This window comes from Drosophila takahashii, chromosome 3R (assembly GCF_030179915.1).
Source record: "Drosophila takahashii strain IR98-3 E-12201 chromosome 3R, DtakHiC1v2, whole genome shotgun sequence".
Classification (NCBI taxonomy): Eukaryota; Metazoa; Arthropoda; class Insecta; order Diptera; family Drosophilidae; genus Drosophila; species Drosophila takahashii.
In genome coordinates this window covers 13,639,729-13,660,718 of record NC_091681.1, presented here as the reverse complement: position 1 = coordinate 13,660,718, position 20,990 = coordinate 13,639,729, and the positions used below count along the sequence as shown (strand labels likewise).

The following is a 20,990-nucleotide window of genomic DNA, read 5'->3' as shown; positions in this document are numbered from 1 at the left end:
TGATCGCTAAGCTAGAACTAAAAAAATAACTGCAATAAAAAATTAATTTAAACATTTAGAATTATGAGAAGATATTTATTATGTATACTGTGCACTTTTAATGATTATTACATGATAAATCGACTAGACAATACAAAAAAAGATAATGAAACAACAAAAACAGTTTTATTCAAAAAATAAACTTAAAAGAATAAAAATATAAACATAAATAGAAATAGAAATAAAGTTCCAATAAATCTAAAATCGGTCGCCTTTGTCGACGTTTTAGCAACATAAACAAACTTAGCCCTGACTTTGACTTTTTTAACTGACCTCGACCACCTGTTGCAACGTGTAAGCTCGGCTCGAGGTTTTCGATTCGAACATGTTGCGCTACTCTCCGGCGCTCTGAACGTGATTTGTATCTCGTTCTCTTTGTATCTGTTGCTGCTCGGATCGCCGCGCTGCCTGCGCCGACGTCGACGTCGCCGTTGAACTTCTTGGCTCGGAAATTTCTTTTCGTGTTGCGCCTGCGCACAGTTGGCTTTCTACCGTTGACGTCTGCGGATTTGTGCGCATCCAGTGTCTGCGATTCACCGTTTTTTTCGCGCTTCGGTTTCGGTTCAAATTTGATTGTGGACGTGGACTTCTTCCTCCTCATCGCACAGATACACAGATACAGATACAGTGGCGAACATGTGAAGTGGCAATAATCGAAAGAGCAAGCAACAGAAATTAGAACAAGCCCACAGAGCGAAAATATCGAAGGAAAGGAAGATCAAAAAGAAGTGAACAAAAACGCAAATTTCAATGCAGTTAAAATGTGGCTAAAAAATTGTGAAAATGGTTGACAAAGAGCTAAAGAAATTGTCAAATACATTCCAAATCCAACTACTAAAATTCCCAACACAGTGATAAAAGTGAACAAAAACAGTGCAATACAAAGGAAATAAGCTTAACAAAAAGTTAAAATTCAAATCAAATTATCCAATATAAATAAATAATATTACACATGCTAAATACTTCCAAAAAATGCTGTTGTAAATATTTTAACCCGGAAATCGGAAATCAGCTGCGTTGACCCCATTGTACATACAGCAAAAAAAGAAAATAAACAAACACAGAACCAAGAATATTGGAAATCGTTCTAAATTAAACCACTATCCTCTAAGGAACTATCGCCCCGAATTGCAAAGGTTGCAATCTATATCTATATCCCACACATAATAAACAATCTACTCGTACTACTACCCGTTCATTATTTTATGCATAGTTTTATGTCTTCCTCCCATTGTTTTTGTGAGTATACAAAAATGTTATTTTTATTTTTTACCTTCCACATTTTTACTTTACCCGCATTCGGTGTTGGTTTTTTATTTTTGTTCTCTCCCGGTGATTGGCCTACTACCTATTTTATTTCTACTGCCTCAAATGTTTCGAAATCGATCTAAGAATATCTTAGTAAAATTTTATACAAACGCCAACCTAATGAAGGATTCTTAAATTACACCCCCAAGGATTATCAAATATAATTAAACACGGATTACCGCAAACAAAAACTTAAACACAAACATCCAGCAACCAACTGACAGAAAACGTTAATAATTTTTAAACATTATTTTCAAGATGTCAATTAGCTGAAGCTGCAATTTCGTAACAGTAAGTAATCAAAGAATCTTCTACCCCAATGCCAAAGCCAATGCAAAACCAAACAAACCGAAATTCCTCAAGTCAACGGCCCCGCGAATAAGAAGAATATTCTCAATTCTGGCTTATAAACAAATCAGGCAAAAGTCATTGACCGAAATCGTTTCCGATATGTTCGTATATTACTCACCTGTTATGAAATACAAATAGACGGCCTATAGACGGGCAGGTGAATCGTTAAGGGGGGAGGGGGGATGTGGAATGAGGGGTATTGCCTGTAGGGCTCCACTTATGACAATTGTGAAATTCACATGCCACTAATGGGCAGTGACAAGGCTGTATCCCGAGATGGATACAATGCTAATTAGAACTGGGAATGGAATTTGGCGCTAAGTTCGTTCTAAGAGGTGAAAAAACTGTTGCAAAAAATTCTAGCCAGCTATATTTCCTTTGGGTTGAAAGAGAGACTTAAATAATTACAAACCATGGAACTACCTTATTAATTTTAACTAAACCACCTTCTTTTTATTGCGCTTAAATTCTTTAATTTCTTGAATTGTGAATCGAAGTTCCCTGGGACTATTCCCATCTAGATTATTTTAAGACTTGTAGATGACTAACATTCATACAAATAAGATCTTATTAGGAATTATCATCTTAACATTAAATAATTTAAATGAATCGAAAATATCTTGAAGCTTCTACATATCACACCTTAACGTTGATGTTAATACATTCCCAAAAATATCAGCCTTTTGATCAAAAAAATTCAGCATAAACTCTTTGGATACTTTTCTTATGCAGATAACCAAAAATATACCCAAACAGACTTCTAATTTCTAATCATAGTGTGAGAAATAGTTACCTAAAAAATGTTTATAATTGAATTCCCCTTTCTCCAAGATTCCTCAAGCAAACTTATTTAGTTGATCGGATTTTCAAGTCTTCCCCATTAAATCCGGCTCTTCCCACATGACGTATGCGCAATGTGCAGTCGAAAATCCACAACCTGGAAAATATAACGATTCCAAAACAATTAAGCGACCTCAAAACGAACTTCCCCACTGCAGTCGGAAGTTAAGAGTTGTGATTCTCCTCTGTTCGCTTTACAGCTAGCACTTAAATGTTTTTATATTTTTGGTAAAAGGGAAGGGGAAGTTAAGAGGCGAGGGGGCGGGGAGTGTTGGCTACTGTTGCCAAGCCGTTGAACGGGCTAAAAATAAATCATAAAACCGTTTGTTTGTCTGACAAAAATGGTCTTAAAGACAACAACAATCGGCTGGTAAGAACGGAATGGCAATGGCAGCCAAAAAAAAAAATTAAAAAACTCCAGCAACAATGGCAACAACAACAGTAGCGGCGGTTTGTACCGTTAGATGACGCAAAATTACGCTTACTCATTCGACAAGCGGCAGTTCCCCCAAAAACAAAGCGAAGCGGGAGAGATAGAGATACACTGGGAAGAAGTTTTTATAATAAATATTAAAATAAAATATAAGTTAAAATAACAAATATTAATAAAATATTATTGATTGGTCATTTGTATTAAAAAAAAAGAAAAATTTGAATAAAGAAACTTTTCTTTTTTATTTGTAAATTAAATTAATTAAATTATTTGTAAAATTAAAAATTTTACTTTTAATTTAATTTAATTTTATTTTATGTAATCTATTTTTAAAACATACGTATTTTTTAAATTCGAGCACCTAAATGTATTACATCTGAATTTATTAACGTAATATTTAAAGTGTTTATACTTGAAATTTTTCTCAGTGTAATTTAAAATAGGCCCAGCAGCAACATCAACATCAAGAGCAACACCAACTCTTTCAGCTGTCTGACGGCGTCAATGAGCGTAACAAATTCGCTAAGCATTAAGTTGCATTTTGGGTTACAGATTTTCGTTGTTGTTTCCATATCTTTCTCCCAAAGTTTCTGCTTTTCTTCATTCGTTTTTAATTGAATTTCAAAATTGAGCTCACAATCGGCTCCGATTCGATCTTTAATTAAGAGGTGTGCTGGGCAAGCTAAGGAGGCTTTTTCCCGTGAAGACGGAAAATGAGGAGTCGAGCATAACATATCAATTACAAGACTTCAAACGAAATTAAGTTCTTGAGCTTGGTTTAGCCATGAGCTTTTCGATAATTAAGGTACTGCATTAATTTGATGCACTAATTCGGGAAATGAGAAATTTTCAGATGGAACTAAGGTTGTTAGGCTTTTCTTAATTACTTTTATTTAATTTTAATTATTTCGGTATAAAGAGAGAGATTGTTATTAGATTATTATATATATTTGTTTAAATTGCAGAAGTTTTTTCAATCTGATTTTAATTATGGATGTTTTTAAACAAATTATAAACATTTGTAATAGGTACATTAATCAAAACATTCAAAAACCCATAAAAGTCCCCTTTGAGCGCCAAAGATCCCCAATCTTAAACCGCCCAATCAACTTCAGTCATTAGCTGATCATTACCCAAGAACCAAAGATGATCAAATAATTTGGCAAATATGTATGTATGAATTCAGAAATATTTTTAACCCGCTAACTGCCAAGGAGTCTCCCTAGCCCACAACTTTTATGTTTAATTTGCACATTTGGCTGCACAACAAAAGGAACACAACTACAAATGGAATAAACTACGCAAATACGCAAATATTATTCACAAAAGCCGGGGGAGAGAAAAAAGTTCGCTGACCTGGGCAATGCTTTTTGGGACTCGCCAGACATGTTGTCATTGTGGTTGTTGCTCTCGGATGACCACAACAAACCCACGAAAAATAATAATAATAGAGTCTCGACACGCACACACACACACACACACTGGACGTTGGTCAGCATTTAAATAACAACAAGAAACAAGCTGGAAAAAAGCGACTAAAAATAGTTAAGCATCGTAAAAAAAATATACAAAAATTTGCATAGTTGTTGCTGGGCCTCCAGGGAGTGGATTTGGACTTGGATTCGCTGTGTGGAGGGTCCATTGCCAATACATCTCCATGAAGTATACAGCCTCGGCCATAAAAGTGTGGCCAAGCCTTCCTGCGGGGCCTACAGACCCGGCCTTATCGCCATCGCCAGCTTGTCATCTCGCTTGTTGGACACATGTTGGCCACGAAAAGGGAGTGGAGGCCGTGGAAGCTAACGGCAGTTGTAGTTCCCGACCAGGCCAGGGGATCCGCAGTTATGTCGAGGCGAGTCAAGTGGCCGACCAGAGCAAATTGCTGTGCCAGAAGTTCATTCATGGCTAAAACAAACAGCAGACGATAAAACTGAGCTGCCCAAAACCACAAGAGTTTAAGGAAAGATTAAACAGATGTGGGGAGAGAAAAGATACATAAAGAAGTTGGGAAAGAAAAACCCAGTTTATATATGCAAGGAATTTTGAATTTTATCCCCATTTCAGAAACCAGTTTAGATACATCGACTTTTTTAATATTTAAATTTATTACATTTTTATAATTTTTATTAAACTGGTTTTTAAAGTTATTTAGAGCAAATTCTCGTTTTCTTCATCTCATCTACTCTCGGTAATTTAAACCTAATTTACACCTCGAACAACACATTTCATGTGCAGATAGATGGCTATGGCCAACACATTTGATATATGTACGCCCACGCCCCCTTTTGCTAAAGTCTTCTTGGCCATGTTCCTCAATAAACACTAAGAGAAATTAGTAAGAAGAATGATTTTTCAAAATTATTTTGTAATACAAAAAAATCTTAAAAAAACATTTGTAGATCAATGAAATCTTAAGCCAAATTATAAATAAATTAAGATCCTTAGTCTTAGTTCCAGACCATTAATATCCGGTATTAAAAAGCTCTACCTCATTTCGACAACATTTCTCTCTGTATCCACTTGAGAAAACAAGATTTTGATAGCGTCTGTAGCGAAGTGCTGCGCCTATTTGTTGACCAGTCTGCAGATGGGCTTGGCTTTGGCTCCCCGTCTGTCTTTGGGTTAGTTAGTCATTCCTGAGGGGTCCAAGGGGGGCATGCCACAATTCACACAGCTCGACTAGCCAGTGTCCAGAATACTGAGTACCAGCATCCAGCACACGTGCCACATGTGCGGTCAAGTGCGCAGCTGCCAAGGAGATGAAGAACTGGAACCAAGAGCACAGAATCAAGAATTAAGAACCAAGCACGTCTCCCACCGCTGCCTTAGCAGTCATTCTCCCAGTTTTCTGTTTTCAGTTTCCCAGAATTCTAACACTCTTTTCTTTAAAATTGATCTTGAAAATGTATTTTATTATAATTATCATTTTTTAAATATTTATATTATTTATTTATTTAAAAACAAGTCAATATAAATATTATCCTTAACGTTTTCCTAAATATGCAAAATTCCATTAAATAATAAAAAAAAATAGTGATGAAAAAAGCATAAATGTAGGTCACTTTATCTAAAGAATATAAAGTCAAATTCCCAGACTTCTGACCAAAGCTGAATCCCAATTTCTTCGATAGCTCAGACAGGCACTCGCCATAGAATTTAAAGCGGCTTATTACGGCTTAAGGAAAAGCACCCAAGAGTATTCGATCTGCGGACTGGCCAATTCAAGTTGGTTCGCCTCTCGACTCGTTCGTTTTTCACTGCCAACAATTTGTTGCATCCACATCCGAGTGGGCCAAGATAGATGGGATAGGGGCGGAAGGGGGGCGGGGCAAGCTCGCAGCATCGCAAACCTTCAATGACTGATGGCGACCTCAATGCAAGCCACACGTTTCCGAGGCTTTTTTTCGGCTTCTCGGTCTTGGTCAAAGTTTTTTCCTCTTCTCCCCAGTGGAAGCTGGTACGTGCGGTTTTTCTTTTTTTTTTGTTTTTCTCCTTCTTGCGGTTGTAAATTTTGCAATCAAATAATTTTTCATTCGCTTTTCCAACGATCCGCTCCCCAGCCGCCCCGCGGAAAACACCAATGCCGACCTGATTTTTGTTTTCATTTTCGGGTCCGTGAGGAGGCGGGTGGAAAGTGTTTGCAGCTTGACTTTGGCCAAAACGTTTTGACCTTTGCCGCCGCATCGTGTTCGAACATTTAAACGGAAGTTGATTGCCGCCAAAGGTTAAGACCAATTTCCGTTCGAGTTTTCTAGGAAACGTTAAGAACTCAATTTCCATCTGATCAGCAGCTGTTGTTGCGGTTCGTGTTGTTGATGCAGTTTAGAGTTCATTTCGCTGGTCAATTGCTCGGGTCAGACATTTAGTTGCCTGTTAGATGGTTAAGTAAGTTATTTTTTTGTCTTCGACCTGAGATAGTTGGTCGATCAATTGTCCAGGGACTTTGAGAGCGATTGTGAAGGGATTTCGCAGGGTTATCTGAGGAACCTTTAAGGTTATATATTGGAGTAGCAGATAGTTTAGTTAATTGGTGATGGTGATAACCAAGTTCGTGTCTTGAGTCTTTTGTTTTGAGTGCATTTAATATTCTAAAATAAATTAAAAAGCTTTTTATATCAACTAATACTTTTAATGTACTTCTAGATTTCAAACTAATAGTTTACTTTAATTATTTAGAAGCAATTTTTGATTTAGCTCTCACTCATAATTCAACAATTAACCAAAATCTAACCCCAGCATCACTAGCACATTAGGCACTTAAAACCAACAGAGAGGTCATAAAATCACTCGGCTGTCAAAAATTCGCACCAATTCGTTCGGAATAACCGTTAAAGGTTTTCAGCCCGGTTGACTGACATAGCAGTAATTATAATGCCCCCACAGCCGATCTCTGTCGGCTGGCTGACATTGTCCATTGTGGGCTCTTCTGACCATTTACAAGCTTAAATTACAATAGAGGCCCATTGTGCGGCGCGCCCCCGCAAATCGTGTGATGGTGTTGGGGTCTCTCAGGTGGGTGTGTGTGTGTATGTGTGTGTTTGGTGGGCATTCAAATGCAAACGGAGCAGCGGACCACCGTTACAATGTGGCTCATTAAAAGCAAAATGCTCATGTAGAAGCAACAATAAAACGCCGGCCAAACAAAAATGTGTAAAATCTGACGCGCAGTCAAACAATAACAATGGGAGACTCAGATTCAGATATAGAATACGGCATCTGAATCGGAATGGGAATGGAATGAGAATGAGTGGCGTTTTTGTTTGCCATAAAATATTTCACGCCAGTTTCGATTCCCGATTCACTCAGGCTTATAGCGCCTCCAAAGTACACTTAACTATTTGGATTATCTGTAAAATTTCAAATTTTACTTGGTTTCTATAAAGTAACTATATATAATTTAAATTAGGGTACTATATTTTGAACTTAGTTAAGAAAAATACATTTTTAAACACAACATCATACAAAAATTAATCATATTATATCAGCCTTACTTTTAAACATATTTAAAATGGTTCATATGTTATAAAACAAGAGAGAACGCTATAGTCGGGTTGTTGTCCCGACTATCTAATACCCGTCACTCAGCTAAAGGGAGTGCGAACGCTGTGTCGGGTTGGTGTCCCGACTAATAATCGTAACTCAGCTAAAGGGAGTGCGAGGGAGATAGATATATAATTTTTGATTGCGTATAACTTTTTAATGAATGGTCCGATTTGAAAAATGTCTTCTACATTTCGATAGTTATAAATATTGCATTTATACTTCTCGGAAATCTTTAAAGATGTGGGCGCAGGACCCATTTTAAAATCGTTAGTGGGCGATTGTGGGCGTTAGAGGGGGCGTGGCGCTCGGCTAAAATAAACTTGCGCTGCGTAGGAAGCCAAAGAATATTTTGTAGTTTCTGAGATCTCAGCGTTCATACAGACGGACAGACAGACAGACGGACAGACGGACATGGCTAGATCGACTCGGCTAGTGACCCTGATCAAGAATATATATACTTTATGGGGTCGGAAACGCTTCCTTCTAGCTGTTACATACTTTTGCACGAATCTAGTATACCCTTTTACTCTACGAGTAACGGGTATAAATATGTTCATACTTACTAGAAATTAATTTAATTTAATATTCCTATATTTTTTTAGTAATACCAGAATAATAAATAATTTTATTCGCTGATGAATGGGTTAAAGAAATGCTGGGAATATATTAATATTATTTTTTTCACTTCATGTACTGCAATCTGAAATTCATAAAATCCAAGAAGAGCTTCGAACAAAAACAAAAATCCCCCGAAACTGTGCCAACAAAAAGTTGGTAATGAGAATGAGCATGAGCATCCAAAAACTCCACAATTACAATGGCAGAGCGAGAGGGAGAGCGAGAGAGAATAAGCCGGGCTTCGGCAACAGCGGTTCGGGTTTTGCCGATCGCGGAAGTATGTCAGCAGGTCTCTTCTCGTCGTCTCTCGGCTAACGGTAGTTTTTCTGCCGCAGTCGCAGCTCTGCCGCCACGCTTAGCTGCGCCTGCTTACCTGGCTTGACGCCGACGTCGACGTCGACTGAGCCGCTGTTGTTGTTGCTGCTTACGCCGCTTCTTCGTCTTCTTCTTCTTTCCGCATGCTAGCTGAACTGGCAACATGTTGCTGTGGATCCGGCGATATGGGGCTATAAAGCGCCAACCTGTTGAAAGCGAAATTTTCTCTTTAAGCTGGACAGTGTCTAGCTTTGATTTCGGCCTCGGCCACTTCTTCGCCCGCGTCTTCTTCTTGCCGGCCAAGCCTCGAAATCAAGTTAACTGTTTATGCACAAAAGAGAGAGAAAGAAAACGCGGGGGGTTAGGGGGAGGGGAGTGTTGTGCTTTACCGTTTCTTTCATTTCATTCGTTTTGTGTTCCAACTAGTTAACCAAATGAACTTATACACTTAAAAGAAAAGGTTTAAGTGATCATTTAATAATTTAAATTTAAGATCGTAAATCGTAAAATAAATAGTTCTTAAAGTTAAGCTTTGTGCTTATCTAAACCTAAAACAATTTTTATTTATTATTATTTTGCATCTAGTTAACCAAATGAACTTATACACTTAAAAGAAAAGGTTTAAATGATCATTTAAAAATGGAAATTGGAGATCGTATTTTGGTATAATTGTTGATTTTTAAACTTAAGATTTTTGCAGCTCGAAAACTTAATCAATATTCGTATTTCATTTGAAATTTTTTTATTATTATTTTCAGTGTGTATAATTGCTGGAGTCCAGTGTGGGCCGACATTGCTTCTTCTTCTCTTAGTTTTTTGGGTCTACACCTGTGCGTTTTTTGTTGTGCTTTCATTGTCGGTCTTTCATATGATGTCGCTTTGGATTTGGTAGTTTGGAGAACTTCCACTTGGTTTCCAATCAAGCGTGCACCATCGAAATACAAATATCGAATTCGATCGCGCATTCGTAGCCAAATGCGTTCTCTTTCCCACATTGTAGCACCCTCTCGCTCTATCGCCACCAATTTATATGCTAATTTAACTGATTATTAATGTTGTGACCCAAATACCGCTTGGAAATTATTATTGGCCGATTCTGGTATCGATTTTAGTTTCTTCTTCGCTTTCCTATGCATCCCATGCCGCCGCCGCTTCTTCTTCTTCTTGTTTACGGACATTAAGGCTTATCGAATGTCTTAACTTAATCTCTTTTTGGGGATGGGTTAAAAAGTAAGGGGAAAGGGGAAAGGGGAGTGGGGAAGGCCCGTGGAAAAATATATTTTTGGTCAACGGGCGGGCCGGAGCTTTGTTTAATATTTTCATATTAAAGAATCATTAGTGAGGGCTATCAGTGGGTCGGGATCGATGTGTCAGGTTGTCAGCAAGTGCAGGGAGTTTGGATCGGGATAGAACCTGATATTAATTATATAGAGGTGGGGTCTAGTCTAAGCTTAATTGCGATCCAAGCCTAAACTCCGTCTTGGGGGATAATGGGGGATTTTAAAGATCTAAGATATCTAAGAATGGATCAGTGGGCCAGCTTAATTTTGATGAATGAAGTTAGCTGGGAAGTGGAATTAAGATTATAATTTGAGGGATCGTAAATAAGAGTTAACCTATTCAAAAAAATTGACATATAACTCTTATTCTCCAATTTGTAATATAAAAGTTGACAAATAACTCTTACGCTTCAATTTTTATTATAAACATTAACAAATAAGAGTTATTTGTTAACTTTTATAATAAAAATTAAAAATAAAGATTGAATTGAAATAACTCTTGAATACGCTTTAATACCTAATATTTTTATAATGTACCAAATGGGTAAATTTTGAAGCATTATCAATTAAAAAAATTTTGGATTAGTTAGATAAGTAACGACATTAATAAATGAATTATTAAGATAGTACGACACTAAAAAAACAATTTCCTATCCAATATCTTTGCAGCTAAAACTTGGCCCTTGGATAGCGTAGGATCTGATCACCCTCGGATCGCCGGAAGATTCGCCTCGATCGCCTGGGTCCACTGACAATGAAGTTTTGCAGCATGAACGGCCCAAGTGAATCGGAAGTCGAGAGCCTGCTGATGAGTCCCTGCTGGGGACCGCCCCAGACGTCCGCCCAGGACCAGTATTTGCTCGACGGGCACAAGCTGTTGCTGGAGCACGACCTGGACTCCCTGCCCAGCGATGCCGATCAGAAGAACTCCCTGGATGTCCTCGACAATCTACTGCTGAACGGCTCCTCCCTGAACGCCCTGTCCGATCTGAAGCCGCTGCCGCCCTTCACCGGCTACACGGGCCACCTGTCCATCAATGGGATCTCCGGCCACCATTACCATGCCATTGCCCAGAGGCTGCCGGATGAGAGCAACAACAACTACATGCAGAGTGCCTACCACCAGCAGAGCAGCAACCAAACGAATCCCACATCCCAGTCCCACAGCAGCAGCAGCAACTCGAATTCCAACGAGCACAACATAGTCTCCTCCTCCACCTGCCTACCAGAAAGTGTCCTGAGTGGAAGTAATAATGGCGGCGGAGGAGGAGGTGGGAACGATGCCTGCCTGGCGGACGTGAAGCTCTTCGCCGATAGTCAACTAGATTCTAAGCTTTACTCGGTGGCCGATAGCTGTGTGATGAACGCTTCGGGATCCTCGGGAAATGGAGGAGCCAATGGAGCCGGTCCCAGCATAGCCACTCTAACGCCCATCGACCAGGTGGCCGATTCCCTGCACAATTCCGGCGTTCGGATCTACAAGGATCTCACGGAATATGTGGATATGAACTCGATAGACGACATAGCCGCCATCATAGGTTCCGCCATTGCGGACACCACGGTGCCCAATCAGCTGGACAAGGACGATAACAACGATACGCGGGACAGCTGGATGGATCTCGATGCCTGGATCGACGGCAATTGCATACAGCAGGAGTCGGCCAAGGTCCTGGTATCGCAGCAGGACTCCCTGGGCGACTTTATGCTGCCCCATAGTCCGCTGCCCATGCACGCCAGCAGTTCGACGCTCCAGAGTTTACTGAGTCATGGATACATGCCGCTGCTGCAGAATCGCCTGCAGAACGGGCCGCCGAATGGCAGTTCCTCGGGTGGAGGAGCGAATCCTGGCACAGGGATCAAGGCGGAGCCCCAGGCGCCCACATCTACCTCGTACTGCAACGAACTGGCGGCGGCCACCAGCAGCAGTTGCAGTCCACCCGGCTCGGTGGTCAGCACCACGGACAATCCGAATGGCCTGATGATCAATCCGCGCTACCTGAGCAACCCGACCAACGGCCAGGCGACGGGGAGTCATCCCCACCAGCAGGGTGGCTACTCCTTGCAGAACTCGGGCCTGTCGCTCAAGGACAATGGTCTGTGTTCGCCGGATCTCCTGGGCAACTATCCGCACACGACAACGGCCAGTACGACGGGCTCGGAGATGCGAACTGGGGCGCCCAAGGCCAAGAGATCGCGGTCCCAAAAGAAGTCCAACCAGCAGCAGCAACAGCAGCAGCAGCAACAGCAGGGGGATGGAGGTAACCCAGCCACCACGCCACAAATGAGCGCCATTTCACCATCGGGCTTCAGTGCCAGCGATCTGAGCGGTCTGCTCGGCAAGGAGAAGCCCGTGCACCGGTGCAGCATCTGCAACCGGGGATTCCTCAACAAGTCCAACATCAAGGTGCATTTGCGCACCCACACCGGCGAGAAGCCCTTCCGCTGCGACGTCTGCGCCAAGGCCTTTCGCCAGAAGGCGCACCTGCTCAAACATCAACAGATACACAAGAGAATTGGGCGTGACTGACGCTCCTACACGAGCTTTATGATATAGCCGAACAACCAGTAGCATCTCCCAGGGAGAACCTCCATCTGCAGCACAGAAAAATAGGGATCGGAATTTGTCAAGAACTTAGCCTGTCCAAAAAACCCGCAAATTCGCCTTTAAAAAGTAGAAATTGTGGTGTTTCTTTGGAAAGTCAAAGTTTTGTACTTACAAAATATATCTCTTCTCTCTGATATTTAGAGAAATAATGACATAAATCTTTGTAGATCTAAAAATAATATGTTTGGTTTCCAAAAGTCACAGAAACCTTTAGGGATTTTAAATCTCCTGAAATTGTGTCTAACTTTTTTTAAGCCCCACAAATTATTTTAAAATCACTTAAGAATTTTGTCAGTTATTGATATATTATTTGATTGGTTCAAGTTCTTGTTCATCTTATATTTTTCTGTAATTTGGATTCTCCAAATTGTGTGCTGGATGCGTTTTCCCTGTGTTCTCTGTGTGCGTGTGTGCCAGTGCTCGGCCAGGATAATGTCTGAGTATCGTTCAGAACTCGGAGATTGTTCAGTCTATTTGCTAACTGCATATAATGAAAAATCACTTAAAAGGTCACGCAGTGGCATACACACACTTTTTGATATTCGTTGTTGTTGGTTGCTTTTGATCTCTTCGCTTGTTCGTAGTTAGGGAAAATAAAAGTTAGAAAAATAGAAAAAGATTTTTTAGCTAAATATAAATCAGGAAGCCAAACAATTTACTAGAAGAGCTTGGAAAAATATTGACAGTTTGCTACTTCTCGATATTTAATATTTTTCCCCCTTGAAAACATAGTTATTATCGAATCGATATTGTCAAAGTATCGAAAAAATCGATCGTTTTCAAGCTCTTTACTCAGACACAAATTATAATTTTTGTAGTTCATTAAAATGGAATGTTCTTGAGTAAATTAATGTAACTGTACATATTTATTTTAATCCAAAACCAATATCATTTTCCAACTATATAATTTAGTGTCTCCATTTAGACCAACTGTTTTCCCATGCTTGATCCTAAAGATCACTTTTGAAAGGTTACATTACCATCAACCTACTACCTCTAGCCACTGAAAAAACATAGTATGTCATATCCAGTTCTTTAAAAATAGCGAAAATCCAAAGAGACCACAAGCAATGTAAGAACAACGAAGCGTCCAATTGTCATTCTGCAACTGTTGTTCTGTTTTGATGCAGGGTCGCGAACTTCGAGCAGTAAAGGTCCTGGCACAGGTAAATCTTATCTAATAACAATCTAGACAATAATACCAATTAGGGAGGGGGGTGAGAGGAAGTTGTATAAAGCTCTGAATGTTGTCTGTACCTCATCATGTTGAAAACTGAAATAGTGACGCATACAAATTACATTTTAAATTAATACTAATCAAGCAAAAGCAATAACAATTATAAATTAATTACTTTTAAAATGTACAAACCAATGGAAAAACGTTCATCTTGGGAACGTATAGGTCTAAGAATTTGTAGCGGGCTTGGCAAAATATTATTCATAATAATCAATTTGCAAAATATGAAACGTTCAAGGAGAAGAATCTAAACCGAAATCGATGGAAGTAAAGAGAATCGTTTAGCAATGTACTCAAGTAATAAACTCGATTTAATTTAGCCAATATCGTAAAGCGTTGTTAATTTGTTTTTTAAAAAGTTTGTTGCTAAAGTTTTAACGTTAATCTTATCCTTAACTTATGTTCGATATACCCGAAATTATTTATCTTTAACCCTTGGACACACTCAGCACCCGAAAGAACCAACAATTAAATAAACCCTAAAATAGTTTAATTCTAATTTAAATGTATGTATAATTTCTATAAACAAAAGACAATATTAATTGTGTTATTTTAGTTATCGTGCAATTTTATTTATTTTTACAAAAGCAAACTTGAATTTTGTTCAACACATTTCGATTTGTAAATATTTATTTCCTAATTGTAATGCCTAATATTTAATTAATTATATTTAAATAAATTCAAATGTCATTCAAAATGTGCAAAACAAACTAAGCCAACAATCGTAAATGCGTTATATTTTCTGGCTGCCGCACCACATGTCGTATGCGTAATATATGGAAATTTGGGCTTTAGATGGAATCTCAAAGGTAAGTGAGTGACATTTGGGTGTTGCCCCATTGCTTATGCCTCACACGCCCATGGACCCGCTTCTTAAGGTCCCATTAGCAACCTGACGGCGTAGCATTGAGGCACGTTCGGCCGCAGAAGTAAAAGAAATAAAATGGAGTAGTAGCCACAGAAAAATGCGAGCCAAGTCAAGTTGGAGACCAAGAGACCAAGAAACCAAACCAAACTAAACCGAACCAGCCAGTCGGGCAGAATCATTATATTGACCACAAAGAAAGCCAGGCGCAGAAGAAAGAGCCAAAGAAAGAGCGAAGTGGCGAAGAAACGAAGCCCACACAGTTGTAGGGGATATATATATTGTATGTGTGGATATATACTCGTACCTCGTACCTCACAGAAAAAGATACAGATACAAAGACGGAGACGGAGACGAAGACGGAGAATGCCATGCATACTGTGCCACTGACCCAATTTCCAGACTCGTTTCCACAGAGAACCGCAGCGGATTTGAAATGTTAAGATACTAAGATACTTTGCTCTTTCACCGCAGCCCGTCTGGAGGTAGACACCGATATATACCCATATATATGTAGTATACTCTATATGTATATATGCGAAGTGGGGTCTCCAGTTCGCATCCGCATTTCTACGAGAGACCTCATCTGCTGGCGCGCCTGCTTCTGCCTCTGCTTCTTGATGTATCTGTAACTCGTTTCTGTATCTTGCGCCTTGTATCTGTGGCACTTAAATTTATGCAACATCATGGCTGCTGTTGCTGTTGCTTTTATGTCGCTTTTCTGTTGCCTTTGTGGCTTCGTTTTGTTCTAATCAAACTGTGCTACGTGTTGCGGCGCGTCGGCTGTCATGGGTTAAGCTTTTATTATAGGAAATTTACCTTTTCTAAGGAATTTAAAAATAATTAAAAACTAATAAAAGAAATATTTGTTCTACCATCCAAATTATTTTTAAACTTTTGCTTAATATTAAAAGATTGTAAAAACTATTATTTAAAATATTTTAGATAGGTAGATTTTTCTCTCTGTGTTTATCTTCAGGTCATTAATTTAGAGATTTTGGCAAAAGAGAACTTAATGATGTAATTTGAAATGCATTAGAAACGGAAAAGACAAACTTCAGCGGAATTTCTTTTATCTGGCTTCTTCTTCGTTTTTAATTAAACTTTGTGTCAATTAAAAGTAATTTTCCACTCTCTCATCTTTTAGTTTTCGGCCACTTAATTGCATCCAGCTAACAATGTGGCTAAGCATGACCCAGATCAAGGTGTCGGCGTAGATAATATGAATGATGGGGGAATCCTAAGATTGAAGTGCCTAAGATTAAGATGCCTAAGCAGGCATTTAGGTTGGTTAAAGCAGCTTAAGAGTAATGAAGATGGAGATTACAAACGATACTTTACGGAAGGTATATTCAAAATATCAAAACTTAAAATATATTTTAAATCCATTCATTGAAAAATAAAATATTCAGATAAAGGTAACCAGTACAGTCAGACAAAAGAGCTTGGGTACAATAAGAAAAGCAACCAACCAGCTCTTTATTCGATTACATCCCCATAAAATCGACTCAAACCATCTAGTAACTGATCAGCCGGTTTCCTCTCGACCTTTCCCAGCCTGCGGAGGCCAGGCCTTTGAGTTTTACAACTGCAGTCAGCAATTTGCTTCAGTTTATTTTTGGCACATGCAGTAGCGAAGGCAACCAAAGAAAATATACTTTTTCCCCCTCGAACTCTCCAGTTTCTTCGCTGATTCACTCCTCGACTTGACAGACAATCAAGCTGGTCTAGCTAGGCTTTTTATACTCTTAAATAAAGTTGAAAAACTATTTCGAGCGGTTTAAAAATACGAATTTAAATCTTAAACTTGAGAGAGAAAAATTACACTCCCTGTTAATAGCAGTGAAATATTTAATTGATTTGGTATAATTATTTGGAAAAGCAAATCGTTTATCCGAAAATGGTTAGAAATATTAATAAACATATTTTATTTTGAAGCCCTCTTTTTCTTATTTGTTTTTTTTTTAATTTTATGGAATTATTTTTTTCATATAATATATCATATATTATGCTTGAATTTCTATACCGAAAGGTTATCTATCACACTCCCGAAAGTATAAATTTAATAATTATCTTAATAAAATATATTTGAAACTCAATAGTTTAGAATTAATTTACGAATACTTTAGTTTCTATGATACTATTTTCGGTTCTTTATCATATTTAATTTTGTATTTGTGACTAGTGCATTAATTAATAAGGAAGTCGTTGTAGCACCTGGAAATACGAGAAAAATAAATTAAATTAAATAGTAAGAGTATGCTTTATTCGCTCAGCCCAAGTTGTATTTTCTGGCTTTTGTTTTTTGGCCAAATGGCGAATCGGGCGTCGGTCGCTTGGACGATCGTGTCGTGTCGCATATTCATATTGTCCAGCAGTTGCAAGTTGCTAGTTGCTATTGCCCATGTTGCTGCTGCTGCTGGCTGGCTTTTTTGTGCTGTGGCGCAGTTAAAGACACAATGACCTTGGGTGAAAGTTGCTCTCCATTTCTATTTTGTGTGTGTGTTGTTGCTTGTTTTTTTTTTGTGTTTTTGTTTGTGGCCCATTGCTATTGCTGTTGCCTCTGCCTTGCCATTTTGTACACACATATAGATATTGTTATTTTTAACGATTTTGCCTTATTTGCTCTTGTTGCCCCAACTTCTTCCCTTTTTGTTTACGGCCATGATTTGTGTGTGCTTGGCTTTATTTGTTCGGATTGTGTTTTTCCCCCTATTGATTGCTGTTAGTTTTGATTACTTTTGCTCTTGATTGAGACTTTGATTGATGCAAGAGTGGGCGGTGAGGAGGGGGAAGGAAGAAGCGCTTCACAGCCAAGCAGAACGGAAATGGATCGCGTGCCGGAAGTGGAGGAGCTGAAGATCCATACTTGGACTTCTTCAGCTCGAATTTCGCAATTTTCATAATTTATGCACTCGCTCTTTTTCGGCAATTAAAAAATTAAATTCATAACCCAAGTGCAACTTTTGATTTTGCAACAATCGCTGCATTTATTCACGCCTCGCCGATCGGCTGACCAAGATTCTAACGAGAATAAATCATGTCTGTAATAACATTATAATCAATTATTAATATTTAAGTGTTGTTCTGGTTTTATTATTGTTCTTTTTCTTTGCACTAAAGCTGCAGCAAACTTTAATTAGCAGCAAAAGCAAACAGTGCACAACGAAAATCTTATGAAATACGCAATTAAACTTGATTATTGTTACGAGCCAAAAAATCAGAAGGCAACAAAGTTTGAAAGCATTGTAACAAGATCAAAGGCAAGAATACACCGGATATGTATTAATATATGTAGAGGGAAAGTCCATCTGTTTATTTATATGAGTGCTTGAAATAGATATATTGTTAAATTTCTGTTGCGTTTTCTTAGTTATAATAGAAAATTCAAATGTAAGCTAGAAATAATTTGTACTTGGGAAAAATAATATAAAATAAAAAATAATCGTTTTTTTTTAGCTATTTAATTTATTTATTACCTATTATTCTATTTATTTTCTTTTATTAATAGATTGGTACTAAATACAATTTAAATTCGCAAATTACTTAGCCTTATTAATGAATATTTGGCACATTAAATAACTTGTTTACAGATTAACCCAATATCAAATACCAGAACTTAGTGCATATATCTAGTCACAGGGAAAGTCTTTCAGATGGAAGAGAAATATTTCACCATTTATTCCGTTTCGTTGTCAAGTTCGTGGTGCATTTTAATGGCACACACGATGGATGGCCTAAAACTGGTTGAGAACGGTTCAGGCCAAAAAATCCAAAACAGACGCGACGCGACTGCAATTAATTTACAATGCACAACGGCAAAACAACAACAACAGACGGCGCGTGATCTATGCGATCAATGGTCAGTGTGGGGCCTCAAAAGAGGGGTTTCGAGGGGTTTTCGGGGGGTTTTCGATGGGGGTTTCGAGGGGCTTTCGGGAGGGGGCTGGGGCTTCACCGACTGGCCAACGACAAGTGACCCCATTTTTATTGGAACCTCTAAACGTGCGTTGTTGCTTTTGCTGCCGCTGCCGCTTGTTCTACTTTGAAATTTCACTTTTCAAATCCGAACTCGTGTGTTGTAGTGGTGGACAGGCAAAAAAATAATTAATAAGCCAAAACATAAAAACGTGCGAGCATGCGTGAGTTCAAAGTTATTTCTTGCCAAGTTCGCTGCCTAAGTCTTTTGAATGCAGTGCACTGCAAAGCATAAAAAAGCTTAAAAAATATACGAAAAAAAGAAAGAAGAGATAAATAACCAAAACAGTAACTGAAAAAGATAGATAAAGCACAATAATGCCGCACGAAATATGTTGGCAAGAGCAAAGGCAATATACAGATACAGCAACCAATGCAACCAGAGAGCAAGACCAAGGCAACAACATTGACGATTTAACCTCAAACTTCAAAGTGTCACTGTCATGGCCCTTTTTACTACTCCGCAGCCGAGCAGCAGCAACAAAACCATCCGTCGTCTTCGTGGTCGTCGCCATAACCTGTTGGCAATTCAGTTTATGACTTTTTTGCCCGGCACCGTGGGCAAGCTGGCCAAAAGCTTGGGTACAAATTAATCAATTATTTGGGGGAGCGACAAACTAAAAATATATCAGCAGTTCGAAGAGTTCATTCAAAAAGACTTCATTCTTCTTTTACTGCAAAAAACGGAAGGGAAATGTGAACAAATATTTATTAAAAATATTCTAAAAACTGTAAGAAAGCTTTAAGTATATGAGTATTCTAAAAATTTGTAGATTTAAAATTAAATAAATTGTTTTTAAATGTAAGCTAAAATAAAAATTCGTTGAATTTAAAAGTCAATACAATTTCCCTTTTTTTTCTGTATCTGTGTAATAAATAAATAAAAATTTGCAAATATTTTTTTTTTTATATTTTTTCTTATACTTAAATATACTTAAAATTATAGAATTATTTTTTCTTAAATATAAATACTTTCCTATTCGAAAAAAACATGGACTATTTGGGATACTTTTAAGTGCATGATATTCTTTATTTTAACAAAATATCTTTTGATTAATTGTATCGAAATAAATAATATGAAAAATGTAATTTTTATTTATAAGCTTTTAAAGAGCTTTCACCGCACCTCGATTTTGGCCCACTGTTCGGGCTCACGTATTGCCACCAAAAGTGGGTCAGCATGAAACAAGCCAGAAAAGAGTAAAAAGCGGCAGCAGCCACAGCCACAGCAACAATACCAATACCAATAGCAAAGGCAACTGCAAAGGCAGCAACAACAACGCCAAATCACGCTGACGAACTGGCTTAAAGAAAGACTGGCTCGAAGAAAGCACACACACCAGCACTCTCTCACTCACACAGCCACAGAGCCACTCACATAGACCGAAACAACTTGTTGAATTGCCAGAGCCTAAAGCAGTTGTAAAATTATTTTTGGGGCTTGGCCTTTAGGAATTTATGTAAACTCGTCGTCATAGTTGCAGGCGCAGGGCTGAAATTAAGCGAAGGCCCCTCGGGAGGCTGTGGGGACGTGGTGGGCATCAGAAATGGTGTATGAGTTCAAGTTAAAATAAGAAGATGTTTTTTGAATTTATTAAAAAAAAACCTTTCAAAAATATATTTCTTGTGATCAGAAACAAAATTACAATTAAAAAAAAATGTTACAAAAATATTTGCATCAAATTTTTAGCAGCATTTTTTTAACCGTAATTTGAATTTTTCCCAAATTTTTACTGTTATCCAAAGCGTATGATTTTTTCGATTCCAAATAATAAAATCCCTGCTAATTTCTCCTAATTCTACATTTTTTTTGCAGCGTTTTCAAAAATGACTTTGATTTGTTTTGAAATTTCAAAAGTATTGAGTCCTATAAACATATGTATTTTGGTCTATTCAATATTAAAAATATTCAGGCCTTAAAACTTTCGCAACTTATTGTAACTTAATTACTTACCTATTTTATTTATTATGCAAGATAACAAGACAACGGCATACTGCAAGGGTTAAATGGTTGTAGTCCCTGCTTTATCAAGGTTCTGCACCAGTTGTTGCGATTAATTGGTAAAGTGCGCACGAAC

The 20,990-nt window shown here is 38.2% G+C and overlaps 1 protein-coding gene across 2 annotated transcripts; it reads left to right on the top strand.

Annotated features, from left to right (window-relative positions):
• The first annotated feature begins 526 nt into the window (after positions 1–526).
• On the top strand, positions 527–13,192 carry ich (zinc finger protein ichor). 2 transcript variants are annotated; one of them, XM_070217816.1, is made up of 3 exons: positions 527–1,278; positions 1,606–1,638; positions 10,897–13,192. In XM_070217816.1, the coding sequence occupies exon 3, from the start codon at positions 10,982–10,984 to the stop codon at positions 12,752–12,754; it is 1,773 nt and encodes a 590-aa protein (XP_070073917.1). In that variant the 5' UTR covers positions 527–1,278; positions 1,606–1,638; positions 10,897–10,981; the 3' UTR covers positions 12,755–13,192. The 2 variants fall into 2 exon arrangements, with proteins under 2 accessions (XP_070073917.1, XP_017014359.2); XM_017158870.3 differs by having other exon boundaries at positions 1,497–1,638.
• The last annotated feature ends 7,798 nt before the right edge of the window (positions 13,193–20,990 follow it).